The 14,057-nt window shown below is 39.1% G+C and overlaps 1 protein-coding gene across 1 annotated transcript; it reads right to left on the reverse strand.

The window, feature by feature from the left end:
• Positions 1-592: 592 nt before the first annotated feature.
• Positions 593-8,518, reverse strand: LOC122562020 (recoverin-like). Its single transcript, XM_043714422.2, has 3 exons — positions 8,091-8,518; positions 2,047-2,158; positions 593-1,005 (listed from the first exon to the last, which is right to left on the reverse strand). Exons 1-3 carry the CDS (start codon positions 8,469-8,471, stop codon positions 896-898), a joined length of 603 nt encoding a protein of 200 aa, XP_043570357.1. The 5' UTR covers positions 8,472-8,518; the 3' UTR covers positions 593-895.
• Between the last annotated feature and the right edge of the window lie 5,539 nt (positions 8,519-14,057).

Consider the following 14,057-nt stretch of genomic DNA (forward strand, 5'->3'; position numbering starts at 1 on the left):
TACAAACAGTATCCTAGTTCTGACACAGTATGCATTGTTGTTCCTTTCTGAAACTTGTCACTCTTGCAGTTATCCAGATGGTCACAAAGACAAAAAGCATGACGCCATGTCTCTTTTTCCAGCAATAATCAAATTCTGTACTACTAAGTTAAATATTGAAGGCCCAAGTAATTTGACTTCCTAAACAACAATCCATTTGACTGCAATGTAACACCAGACATTCTGCTGCTCAAAAACATTTTCAATAGCTAACTAATTGAGGCAACTCTCCCAATTGAATAGATCCTTACCTTTCATAATAAAAAAAATCTTGAGCTGATTTATGGCAAGAATCAATATCTGAATCCAGATTTTGCTTCTGAAATTCAGTTAAGTCTGCATTTCAATCTATGTTCATCCCATATGTGTGTAACTATCAATAGATTTCACTTAGTGTAATAAACAGCAAACTCAGATTGATAACTTTGAAATAAAGTCACCTCAGACAATTGTAGATGCATAGATGTTAGATTAACATCTCACCAAATTCACCAACTGGAAGACTGACAAAAGACAAACCATATCAGTTCCCATGAATAAGTACAATAAGCCATTTGTATAATATTACATAATTAAATGTAATTTATTTGGGACCCAAACGTCTCTAAAAATTAATAAATGGATATCTGTAATTGACCTTGAGGATTAAGAGCTTTAACCATCAATTTGGATTAGAAAAATCTCAATCACATTCATTATGAGCATGATAAACAGCGGAATATGCAAGTGTATTACAGTGAATGTGTACAGTGAAATATTATGGATTTAGATGTACGTTTACACTATTTATGTAGAAATATGCAATTTGTAAACAATTTTGAAACAGTCTTTGGAAAAATAGCTTCCTTGGTGAAAGTTAGTTCCGATTTAGTTTTCCTTTGATTTTCTGAGGTTCGAACTGTATCAGTCGGAGTATATCCTTGTTTTCCAGGGTGCCTTGAATAAACTCACCTTCCGATAATTTATCTGTGAAAAAGAACATTTAATTAAAAGGTGTATGTATCTAAAACAAACTGTCACTTCAATTTGCTTTGTACAATATTGACATTTTACATTTTATAATAGGGTTTCGTTGTAACTTTAGTTGTGAAACAGCAGTGGTAATTCTTTTAAGGAAATTGCTCACATTTAAGTGAAATAAAATGTTATGGAAAAATGAATCTATTTTAAGTAAACATAAACCTGGAATAGCATCCAGTAACTAGGTCACAAGGAAGTGCTGGGGATGTGCAGCAGTTCACTTAGCATCAGACAAGGTAGGATGTGTAAGGTAAAATCTTAGTCTTATTGAACAGTTCCTTTACACCTTCAGATGCTGATGGCCTGTTGTACATTTTCAGCATTTTCAATGCTCTTTTGAGATTTCTAGACATCCCATTTTTTTTCTTTAAATCCTTGGTAAGTAAGCAGGTCTATTTTCCTTGTTCTAGTAAAATCTCTGTGTGTGGTGGTTTAAAGCTTTGAGAGTTAGTTCACTCAGCTGTGTACATGTGGTACAGTAATCACTGTGCTAAAAGTAACAGATATTTAAGGATTATTGATTATAAATGAGCAATAGGTGGATTATTGTTCCTTGTTCAGTATTTCTCCTATTGTAATATCTGACATCTTGACAAGTTCTTCGTTGTGGATTTGTAAATAATATTTAATTAGACTCTGCTATTAGTAACTATAGACTCCAACAAGGTAATGAATTAATAGAATATGCCATATATACATATATATCCACATAGTCCTTACTAATCCATTGTAATTGTTAGTTAGAAATTTTTATTTCTTTGAATTTATTCCCCCACCGTAAATGGAATTTTATTATACAGGTGCAATATTTAATTTGCAGGTGAATTAGTATCACAGGATTAAAAATCTGTGTGCCTCCTCGGTGTCAGTGTATAGCAGTCATCAAAAGGTAGGGAGTTATTTCCTGCACTCCCTCCACCCCCTCAGAGCTTCCCCTCACCCCACCACAGTTCCTGCCTCTCCTCTCCGCAACCATCTCACATTTACCATTTTCTTTCTTGCCAAAATACTCCCAAATTTTATCAGCCCTCTTCTCTGGGGTGTTCTCATCCTCTGGCAGAGTCTTCAGTTCTTCTTCATTGATCATTTTAAATATTGACTGTGGAAAAATAAAACAACTGATTTCATCAAAGTGGCAATGAGTGTGGCGGACCATTGCAATAATTCTGCAGAGGACCCAGCAATGTGTGCTTCCCTTTTTCACAGATGTCGATATACAATAACGGTTTCTCTAACTTACACAGTTAACTTAACTTATATCAAACTATACTTACTTTTGATAAATCCAAGGAATGACAAATAAGGAAACAATGGGAACACAATTTCATTTTCAAATGTTCAAATCTTACTCCTCCTTCCTCCCCTAAAGAGCATTCTATTTTATGAAAACCCTTCCAATATCTTAAAACCATTGCCATTTTTCATTTACATGCCTATACTATGATTGCCAGTGAGATGATTGGAGCTAGTCTTGTTCTCAGTGTCTGTTCTCATGCATCTCTCAAAGTAACTTACTGGATAGAGATCAGGATCAAGAATTGTTCCTGTTTTACATTTTCTGTTACGAATTATTAAAGGACAAAGGAAGAAGGAACTTGGACACAATGTTTAATTGCATTACAGTCTATTGTTTTGATGCTACAGATATCATTTTGCATTCAAAATAGAGGCTACAGTAAATCCATACATTTCTAACACTGGGCAAACCAGGGACTATCTTGGTGAGGAAATTAACAAGGGCACTGGGACTGTGCCATGGAAGTGCATATAACATACTAAATTGTAGAGAGCCTTGGTGAGGTTGTATTGTGTGCAGTTTTTGTCTCCTTATCAAAGAAAAGATGTTCTAGCGATGGAGGGAGTGCAACAAAGGTTTTCCAGTCTGATTCTTGGGAGGGCAGGACTATGTAGGAAGAGAGAGTGGATTAGTTAGGACGATATTCACTAGAGTTTAGACGAATGAAGGAGAATCTCATAGGAATCTATACAATTCTAACAGGCCAAAACAGGGTAAATGCAGGAAACATATTTCCGATGATTGGAGCATCCAGAATCATAGCTCACAGACTAAGAATATTGACTAGGCCATTTAGGACTGAGATGAGGAGAAATTTCTTCACCCAGAGAGTGCTGAGCCTGTGGGATTCTCTGACACATAAAGTGATTGAGGCCAAAACATTGAGTGTTTTCAAGAAGGAGGTAGATATAGTTCTAAGGGCTAAAGGGATCAAAAGGTAAGAGCGAACATTGGAACAGGTTACTGAGTTGGTGATCAGTCATATTCAGACTGAATGTAGGAAGCAGGAAGCTGGAAGAACACAGCAAGCCAGGCAGCATCAGGAGGTGGAGAAGTCAGCATTTCAGGTGTAACCCTTCTTCAGCACTGAAGAAAGGTTTACACCCAAAACGTTGACTTCACCACCTCCTGATGCTGCCTGGCTTTCTGTGTTCTTCCAGCCTCCTGCCTGTCTACCTTGGATTCCAGCACCTGCAGCTTTTTTTGTCTCTAAATGATCATATTGACTAACAGGTCAGACTCAAAGGACTGAATGGCCTACTACTATTTTTATTTTCTATGTTTCAATGCTGATAGTTCAGTGAATACCTTTTCTTAACCTTGAACAGAGTAACATGTAGTAAGCAGCAAGAGAGACTCCCCCGCTCAGATTACTTGCTGGATAACATTTCCAGTCATTGTTGAGTTTGGTGTCTTTGTCTTTTATTGAAGTCTATAAGGTGTGGTGTCATACATGGTAAAGGTTTCCCTTTTCACTTTAAGGATCCTGTTCAGGCTACCTAATCCCACCCATGGGTACAGGAATCTGTCACTTGCTTGGCTGCAGAAAAGCCAGGAGGGGAGGGGTGGGGGAGAAGGTAACATGAAACACTGAAAGTGGGAGATGGACAAAGGGTTGAAGTGCTCTCAGCAAGAGGTCATATTTACTCAATTTCTTCAGTGAACAATTCTCTTATTGTAATCTGTGAGAAATTATATGTCAAATATCTCTACTTCACTGAAGTGGTACATCTGCTGCAGGCACAGAGCAGAGGCAGAACAGCATTGCCAGTGACAGTGAAGGTAATTCATAGATTCATACAGTGCAGAAAAGGCCCTTCAGCCCATCGAGTCTGCAATGACATAACTACCGCTAAAAATGCACTAATCCCTTTTTCCTGCACTTCTCACACATCTTTGAATGCGATGGTATTTGAAGTACTCGTCTAAATATGTTTTAAAGGCTGTAAGTTTTCTAGCCTCCATTACCTTCCCAGGTAGTGCATTCCACATTACCACCATCTGCTGAATGAAAGCATTTTTTTTCCCAAATCCCCTCTGAATTTCCTGCCCCTTACTCTAAACCTTTTGTAGATTGTAGCTGTGTCCATACACCTTGTTTCTCCCAGCGGTGGGTTTTCCAAGACTTTCAAGTTTGCTCTTCGCCATTGCCTAGGGGAAGACACTGAGATTGAGAACTCAAGGAACATCTGATTAGGTTTTGATTCTTTCTTACCTGAGAAAAGCAGGCAATGTGGGAGTACATCTTTGCAAGAATCACAAGGGTCCCCGCATTTAAGGTACAGCATGTGTTGTTGGCAGGTGTAAATTCTGAATTGCACAGCAAGCCAGGGTTTCCACTCCATCTCAATGTTCAAGTGGTGTGTGATTGTAGTCAGATCTACATGAGGTTTTGTAGCAACAGTCATGATGCCTTCACTCTGCCATGTCTGGATCTGCCATGTCTACTTGCAGCAAGATCACAAATCAGAGGTCATGGTCTATCTGCCTCACAGTAGTCACCAAGAGGCTGTCATCAAAGCTTGCTATGGACTGCACAACTCCTGTGGATGCAACCCTTGCCACCAGGTCTTGGCTGAGCCGCAGTGGAACAAGTTGAGGAATAAAAGGAGGGAAGAAGTCTAAAGGAGGCACCCTTCCCATTCTGGCTGGCCTCTGAGTAACTGTCTCATCTGACTGTGGAATGAGAGAAGGTAAGTCCATTTAACCCAGTCACACATCATACCTGTCAAAAGCAAAGTTCTGCAGATGCTGGAGATCTGAAATACAAACAGAACGTGCTGGAGAAACTCAGCAGGTCTGGCAGCGTCAGTGGAGAAAGAAAAAGAATTAGCACTTCAAATCCAATAACATGCCAGAGAAGAGTCAATGGACTAAAAATATTAACACCTGTTTTTCAACAAACAAACCAAAGGCATTTCTTACTTGTAGAAGACTATATTTACGTACATCTGAGGCATTGGGAGGGTCTGATAACTGAACGGACTCCTATTTAACTTCAGCAGAATGACCTCAGACCATGATCTTTCCCCACTGCACCTTGGCTGCTGTGCATCTCTCAGCACATAATCTTGGACCTTGGAATGTTCCAGTCTGCAACACTCAGTCGAGATCAACTCTTTGCCCTGGAGGCCAATAAGTTTCAGGCAGACCAAAGAGTGTATTTCACCAAGTTGATGGTCCTCTTCCATGTTTGTATTGGTGAGTGTCCCGGAAAACAGACTATCGAGCACAGAGTCCTGCAATAAAGTCAACACTGCACCTTTTCTTACTGTGTTCCATTGACCACAAGCTTTCTGGCAGATCTACCAATGCAACACCCCTTTCATTGTATGTGACCAGCCATTGCCCTCAGTATCCTGATTCATCAAAGTTTTCATCAGATTCTCCTGCAGCAGGACCCAAGAGTAATCTCATCCTCTGGCCAATCGCTATTGCTGCTACCTTTGACATCTGATTCAGCTCTAGGATTCTTGTGCAAATCCTATCTCTGAGCTTTGTACAGTGTCACTGTCTGAGCTGTGAACACCAGTGTTCCCTCTTCATAGCTGTCTTCCTGCCCTTTTACCACTCGTGAAACTTCCACAGCTGGTGAGTTCCTGAGGATCTGACAAAAGAAAGGCACGTGGCTCGGGTTGTGTTGATGGTCAGCGAATTTGTGGGGGGGGGAGCAGTAAGAGGTCTGTTATTAAACCATGTGCAACTTTTAAATCAGAGGAGATTATGAGGTGAGGGGGAAGCTGAGAAAGAGGACTCAGTATGAGTCCACCTCTGCAGATAAATAGATACAGCCAGTCCTGTCCCCTATCTCTCAAAATCTGTGCTTCCAGTTATAGCCCAACTTGATCATCAAGAGAGTTGGAGCTGCGCCTCTGAGCAGGCTACAATGAGTTTATGTGATTTGCCTGCCACAGTTCAATAGCAATTGCTGGCAGTTTTGCAAATCAATGTTGAGATAGGTGTGGTGGCATATATGAGGTATGGGTAACGATTGATAGTGATTATCAATAGGTGAGTGAAGGGAATTGATGAACAGAGCAGTATTTGGGGTATGTTATAAGATTAGGTTCTGAGAATATGAGATTTAAAGATAGTTTCCCTGAATTTGAGCACTCACCTGAAGGCGTTGAGCTTAAAGCACTGCATCCGGATCCTTTCAGCTACACTGGATGTGTTTGACCATGAAATCTAACTGCTCCTATTGCCTTCACAACCTTAATCTAGAGGGGCCTCTGAGGTCCTTGTGGATGGAAGCCATCTCCCTTCTTCTCCACCATCGGCATTAGCACCTCCAGCGCTGGATCTGAGACTCTTGATTAGTCAGTGTTCCTCCTCCTCAAAATCACGAGTTACTTCCAACAGCTTCTCCAGCCAGTATACATCTTCACTGCAAAATGCAGTTGCCTTTAAGTCGTGGAAGTTAGCTTTAAGTGCTGCTAGCCTGACAGATCTCGAGAGTCTTCACTGAAGTATACAGTCACCCAAAGCACTGCACTTAAAAATCATGCAAGTCAGCAGGTTGTTTGAAAGTTTCCTGCTGCCTGCATTGGAAAGAATGAGCAGATCATAATCCCCACATTTGTTTTCAGGGCAAATGTTGTCCCTCATGTATTCAATTAAAGCGCTTCATGATCTCGAGACATCTAAAAGAGACAATAAACTGCTTCTGAAGGACAATGACATGAAATATGGCCATTGTTAAAAGATTCAAAAAGTCAATCACCACATCCCAATTGCTATCCCTTAGTATTTTTGGTCATGAGTATTCCAACACAAAAAGCAATGAAGGAAATAGAGCTCATTAATTTTGAGCTTTAATATGTTTACAAATTCCTGATGCAGCATAAACACTCCAAAGTCATCACAACTATTAAAGTAACATAATGCAACTGAGTAACAGTGAAGAAACCATTAAGAACTCTTTCATATATCCACTATATTCGCATGGACTGCAACTGTCCATTTAATCAGTCTCCTTCTATCTAATAAGTATCTGCTATTGCAATTCATATCCTGATTGAAAGGTTAGTAGATAATTTTACTTTTGATGGGTAGTATTATTGATGTGATGTGCTTTACATTTAATTATTGTGCCACAAAATTAGTGTATTCATTCTGATGATGTTATTCAAATAAGATTGGGGATTTTTGCCAGTAACTGAGTTAATATTCCTCCTACAATCAACATCATGAAGAAACAAATAATCTATTATTTTGTTCCTTTGCTGTTTTTTTTTCAAACTTTGCTGCCAGTATATTTTGTGTTCAGTCCAGTTGTACAATCATGTCTATCCCTCAAAAGCAAAGTGCCTAAGGATATCTTAGGCTTAGGCTTCAATTCTTTAGAAATAAAAACAATTTCAAGATTTTGTTTTGCAGTGAATGTGTAAAGTTACTTCAGAGTTTGAAATTAAGTTTTATAATGATAGAGTGTATAATGCTTGCACTTGTGTTAGGAAGCCCATGATTGCGTCTTGGGAAGAGATGAGGAGGAAAAAAAGAAATAGCGTTAACTCATTCAGCTGAGACTATTTCTGCAGATAATGGTCACTCTCTACTGAACAGCTCTTGACTGGAAAGGTTCCCTCCAAAGATTCCCTCCCTGCAGCTGAATGGTAAACATTAGGAAGAATTAGAGAGAAGAAAATAACACCAAGTTGAAAATGAAGTTGTTCACCAATTTACAAAACTGGCATTGTGCAATTTTGGGCATTGATTTAAAATTGATCCATACCTTAACAATTTCCAGTATTTCTTCCTTGTTGATTGTGCCATTGCCATCCACATCATAGAGGGAGAAAGCCCACTCAAGCTTTCGTGAAGTCTTTCCAGAGGAGGTGAGGTGAAGGGCGATGATGTATTCCTTAAAATCCAGGGTCCCATCACTGTTGGTGTCAAAGCTCCTGAAGACATGTTGAGCATAATCTTTGGGGTTTGCATCTGGGAAGAAGCCAGAATAGATCTTCTCAAATTGTTCCCTGGTGATCAAGCCAGATGGACATTCCTTCAAGAATGTCTGGTACCACAAGGAGAGTTCTGCTTCTGTGTACTTGGTGTTCATTTTGAGGTCTTCCAAGATCCCCTTGGATAGGGCGCTACTTTTAGAGTTTCCCATTTCTACTGTCACAACCTAGAAGAAGTAAAGGACTGCACAAGACCTCTTCAGACTTTCCAAAGACTGCACAGACTGATAGCAGAACTGTATTTATCAGAACAGATTAAGCTTTATGGATTAAAGGGATTAGTCTTCATCTCCTTGCCTGACATTCACAAAGACAGCAAAATTCTTACATAGTGCAAGCTAATTAGCTAATGGAAATAACTGACCTAAGGTCGAAAATTCTTAAAATTGTAATGAACATCTGTCCTTGCAGATGGTTCAATTTCTATATCATGTCACTTTGCACTAACACCTACTGTCTATTAGTCCATTGATTATTTGTGTTCACAGAGAATGGAATAACTGATTATTTTTAATTTCATTCTCAGGATGTGATAAAACTGCTAAGTTCAATTTTGTTGCTAATTTACATATTGAAGTATAGAAAATAGGAGCAAGAGTAGGCTATTCATTCTATCGAAACCACTCAGCCGTTCCCAAGATCATGGCTGATCCTTTATCTCAAGCAGAAATGGGCCAATCAAGTCCATGCTCCATTTGAGATTTTTCCTATCTTCCCTCATTTAATTATATCATTGTAACCCCTGTATTCCCTTCTCTCGCCTAAGCTCGCAGAGAATTACATAAAATTTACAGATAATATAGTCTCCCAGAGAAATGTATGAGTGCTCGCGTTGAACCATTTTATTTCTTGTGGTGACAGTGTTAATCCCATAATGGATTTTGACTCAGTACCAATGCTGGAAACAGCTGTTTAGATCCAAGACAGGTTGGTGTGTGATTTAAAGGGGAACTGATAGATGACAATGTTCCATATGGGTCCTTCTTATTTAGTCTTTGAATGGTGAAGCAGACTCAATGGGATGAATGGCCTATTTCAGTTCATGCATCTTAATGTCTTATAGTCTTATGATCAGTCCAAACCTGGATATTGTCTAGGTTAATGCATGTGGATGTGAATTGCTTCAGTATATTAGAGTTGTGAACAACACTGCAATAAATAAGCGAGCGTCCACATTTCTGTACAAATGTTGGGGGGAAGGTCATTGATCAAGCATCGAGAAAATGATATCTCATGGACGCTGCTCTGGGGATACTCTTATGGCTGAGGTAGTTATCTTCCAACAACCAAAATTGTCTTTCTTTTTGCTAAGAATGGCTAAACGGCTATGAACAGCAGAGATATCAAAAACTTGCCATGACTATCAAGGACAACCACTCCTACTTCACTACTGAAATCCAGCTTTTGAGTCCGTTTTGTCCAGAGCTGAGCAGCTCTGGTGAAATCCAAATTGAGAAAATCCAGTGGCAGAAATTACAGAAGAGGCAGGAGGTATTGAGCTAAAATCAAAACCAAGGAACTGTGAAATCAGGAAGTACTGAAAATGCTTCCCACAACTTCATTAAACTTCTCATTGTACATGAGTTGGATTCCCTTTTATGGATAAAGAGAATTCCATTTCGACCTGATGCAACTTAATGTTCACTCGAATTGCAAGTCAACAGAAGCAAATGACCTCAGATATTCAGCAGCTGCAGTATTTCAGTCAGACAAGAATCTACCCTTAAAATACTGGCTTCTATTTCCACACAATTTTTGACACACACTCCACTGTTGTTTATGTTATAACAAGACCATATGAGTCTGTTAAATGACAAGCCAAAAAAAATTGGTACAAAGGAAATAAATAATCCTTAAATGTTAAAGCAAATATTGGAGCAGTCCGACTTTTCATGCAAAGTCATTTGGCAAAAACATTTAATCAGTGCATTTTATGGCAATATCCATCATTGTGCAGCTTGGCATTAGAAATGTAAATTGTAACAAAGAAGTACATCTTCTTTAAAAGGAACAGTTCAGATGAAATGTCTTTGTTAACCAGATAACCCACACACTCAAAATTATAAAATTACAATGACACTGGCCAGTTTCCAGTTTAGGGGTGAATCTTTATTGGACATGGGCACAGACTTCCCTCCTGCCAGCTGGGGTGCCAGCAGCCTGTTTTCTGGATGACATGATGCAGGACTGGAAGAGGTTACCCACTTGCAAGCAGTAGGCAGCTGATAGACCTTGTGAAAGATTATTTAAGATCAATCGTTGAAGGCCAACTGGAAATTCTGTCATCTCATGTAACCAAAGATGTTAGGGAACTTGGAGCTCCCTGCAGGCCACCTTCTGCTCCAGTCAGTTTTAAAGGCCCTCCACATCTCCACTCCGGCTCTACGCACAGCTCTCCCTGGAACTGGGACCACTTCAGAATGGTGGCCCAGTTAATCAGATCTTTTATTAGAACTTTCGAAGGAACGCAGTTCAAGTTGGCACTTCCATCTTGAAGCATCCTCTTTCTCACTTCCTTGAAAGACCGACTCCTCCTTCAGAGCTGAACGGCGACCTGTTAGCCATCCAGCTTCGAGAGCCCACCCATGGGCTCCACCTAATGGGCAGTTCTCTTGCCATAACTTGACCAATTCAGAGAAAATCATAGTTGAAGTGATTATTCCTCACGCACTTCGGCCTCTTGAATCCCATTACAGCCTAAAAGTCCATGGGGAAAATGATGCCCTGACCTCATTCAAATCTCTATTACTCCAGGTATCCTTCATTCACTATGCTTGCTCTCACTGACTCAATTCCTTCCATTTTCCAAAATGCCTTGACTTTAACACTCTCAATGTCATTTGCTTTCTCCTTACCTTATCAGCTTATAACACTCTGGGATCTCAATGTTCCTTCAATCAAGCCCCTTAAGTTAGCACGGGAAGGTACTATCATTGCTGGCAGTTGTGCCTAAATCCTCAAAGAATTCCTCCACAAGCCTCTCTATCTATTTCTCTGCTCCTTCATGACACCCCTTAAAATCTGCCTTTCTGACCTGGGGACTTCCTTATACAGCTTAATAATGCTCCAGAGAAGCACCTTGGGCTTGTTATATTTGCTATATATAGGCAAGTCAATGTTTTGTATATATATGACAAAAGTCTCAGATTGGAAACTTGCCAAATTGATAGATGACACTAAGAATGTACAGTCATGCAGATAAAGGATATAAATTGTTAAAGATACATGGAAAGTCTTTAGTTTGGGTCTCTTTGATATATAACAAGCATCAAATAGAATAGATAAATCAGGTAATGTCAGAATTTCATTTTCAAGAGAATCGAGCCAGCGGAAGCAGTGGACACAAAAACAAAAGTAAATTCAGAACTAATATTAGCATAAGCTCCTTTACTCAAAGGGTATTTAGTGTAATCTAACAGACAGACAGTAAGATTACAAGCATTCAAATCAGAAACTGGTGTTAAGATGAAAGACTTTGAGAGAAGAATCTGCAATTTATCTTTTTTTTCATTTTTATATCACTAGTTGCGGGAGATGAACTGCTTTAATTGAACATAACGGACAGAATTTATTTGTTCCTTTTACACTTGGAGGTAAGGAATATGTATTTTCTTACCTTCCAAGCTATCATCCCATTAAATAATTCACTTCTGCAGGCTTTTTGTGGGCCGTAAAATAAAGAAGGTTATTTATTAATCACATACCTTACATGTTTAAAATGGAATATCTCACTTATCTTCCTCACACACCTAAATAACACATGCACAAAGAGTCGATACAGATAAAGGCTCTGTAACATCTCAAATAAGTTAATGCTTTAGTTGCAGTGAAGGACTTGTGGAGGATTCGCAGTAAGATGCAAGCTTCTTGGATTTGGATTTCCAGTTGATTAGTTCTCAGGTGAACCTGAAGATGGATCAGGCTGAGAGAAGTCCTTCTACTTTTGATGTATTGCTGTTTGTTATCTTAGCTGCTTTGATGACATACACTTGTGTTGATGCTTTCTGATGGAATGCTATCAAACAGTTTCTGCTCTAATATTGAAAGCAGATAATAAAAAGATATTCTCATCCTGTGATTTGTGCATGATCAAAAACCTTTACCAAAGAAAGGTGATGTGTTGAATACACATACTCCACACCTTGAGATGCACCCAGCTCAGTTTGAATTAGGAAAATTATTATAATGTAAAGGAAAGTAAATGGAATTAATTTACATTCATTTAACATACAATGTATCTTTTTCCCATGATAAAGTGAAAAGACAAGTTGGCTGGAATACTCCAGATCTCTTGTTGATTTATCTTTAAACAAGGAGTTTGTAAATCCAAATTCCCTCAAATACGTTCTTCCCTCTTATAAATCCTCTGAGGTCCATGAGCAGTAGTGGTTTCCAAAGCTATCAGACTAATGGACTTGAAGGACCGAATAGCCTACTCCTGCTCCTCTTTTCTATGTTTCAAAACATCTGCATGTTAATTGATTTGTGTGGATGCTCCAAGCATTTGCCTGTGATGTGGCCACACAGTTTAGAGGGAACATCAGTGTGAATTCATAGATGGATGTGAATGTTTTCCTGAGGCTCAAGTCTGTCTAGAGCTGAAACTTTCGATAGTCATACAGTTTGCAGCAGGGGTCACTATAAAGTATGTTTGCGTTTACAATTTTAATGTAGCTACAAGAGAGTTCATAACAGACCAGGGCAAGATTCAACTTATCGGTAATTCTTCGGTGAGATCGGAACACGCATAGATCTGTGGAAGCTAAGACACAGGTTTCCTGTTAGCTTCCAATTCAACTTAGCAATGCTATGAACTTATGCAGCCCCTTATTACTGAATTCCTTTTACGCAATGTTTATCTTAACACAACCTATACCTTGGCCAGCTCCACAGAATAACATTACCAGGTTAATTTGGATTTGTCAAGACACTACCATGAGGAATGAATGAAGAGCCAGAGGAGAAATCAGGCTTTGTGCAGCATCCTGCCTAAGTCAGCACCATTCTTTAGTAGTCTTGATTCATGTTTGCAAAACTGGTTAAATAAGTACTCTTTGATAATGAAACTAGCCATTGCTTTATAATCAATAAACATACCATAAGCTGAACACACATATGAGGGAAAGACACAAGTCCCACTGAAAGCTGTCATGGTGTAATTTATGACTAGGTCCATTTCGGTGATACAAGTCCACGGTTTTAACAACTTTTTATCCCACCAGTTCTAATTAAAGCTTTAAATATTTCTCCAAATGCATCTAGTGTGATGCTCAGCTCTTCAACAAGAAAATGAGCAATTATTTAATTTACTTGAGTCAGTGCTGAAGAGCCATATCTAAGGTTCTAAAGGAAATACAAAATGAAAAAAGCAATCAGGGAACCAGTTAGTATCCCAGGCCATCTCGTTAAAATACACAGTAGCTAGCTGGAGATGGCCTCATCTTGAGCATGGTAACTTATGTCTTGTTTGTATTGTGGGTAGGAAGTGTTGATTCATAAAATATTATGTAAAGGGTCATACAGTCATACAGCATGGAAATAGACATGTTGATTCAACTAGTCCATGCTGATCATCATCCTAAACAGAAATAGTCCCACCTGCCTGCTCCTGGCCTTTATCCCTCCAAACCATTCTTACTCATGAACTTATCTAAGTGTCTTTTAAACTTTGTAACTATGCTCACATCCACTCAGGAAGCTTATTCCATACACAAACCATCCTTTGTGTAAAATATGTC

The sequence above is a fragment of the Chiloscyllium plagiosum genome, unplaced genomic scaffold, assembly GCF_037043375.1.
Source record: "Chiloscyllium plagiosum isolate Xiang-an unplaced genomic scaffold, Cpla_swu_hap1 HiC_scaffold_25, whole genome shotgun sequence".
NCBI classification, from domain to species: domain Eukaryota; kingdom Metazoa; phylum Chordata; class Chondrichthyes; order Orectolobiformes; family Hemiscylliidae; genus Chiloscyllium; species Chiloscyllium plagiosum.

What these genes read in the sequence shown, in the direction of transcription:
- LOC122562020 (XM_043714422.2), bottom strand. Translation starts at nt 8,471, where the DNA reads ATGGGAAACTCTAAAAGTAGCGCCCTATCCAAGGGGATCTTGGAAGAC. An exon ending in AAATACTGGAAATTGTTAAG is followed by an intron (nt 2,159 to 8,090) that starts GTATGGATCAAT and finishes ATTTTTCCACAG; the next exon opens with TCAATATTTAAAATGATCAA. An exon ending in TTTTGGCAAGAAAGAAAATG is followed by an intron (nt 1,006 to 2,046) that starts GTAAATGTGAGA and finishes TCTTTTTCACAG; the next exon opens with ATAAATTATCGGAAGGTGAG.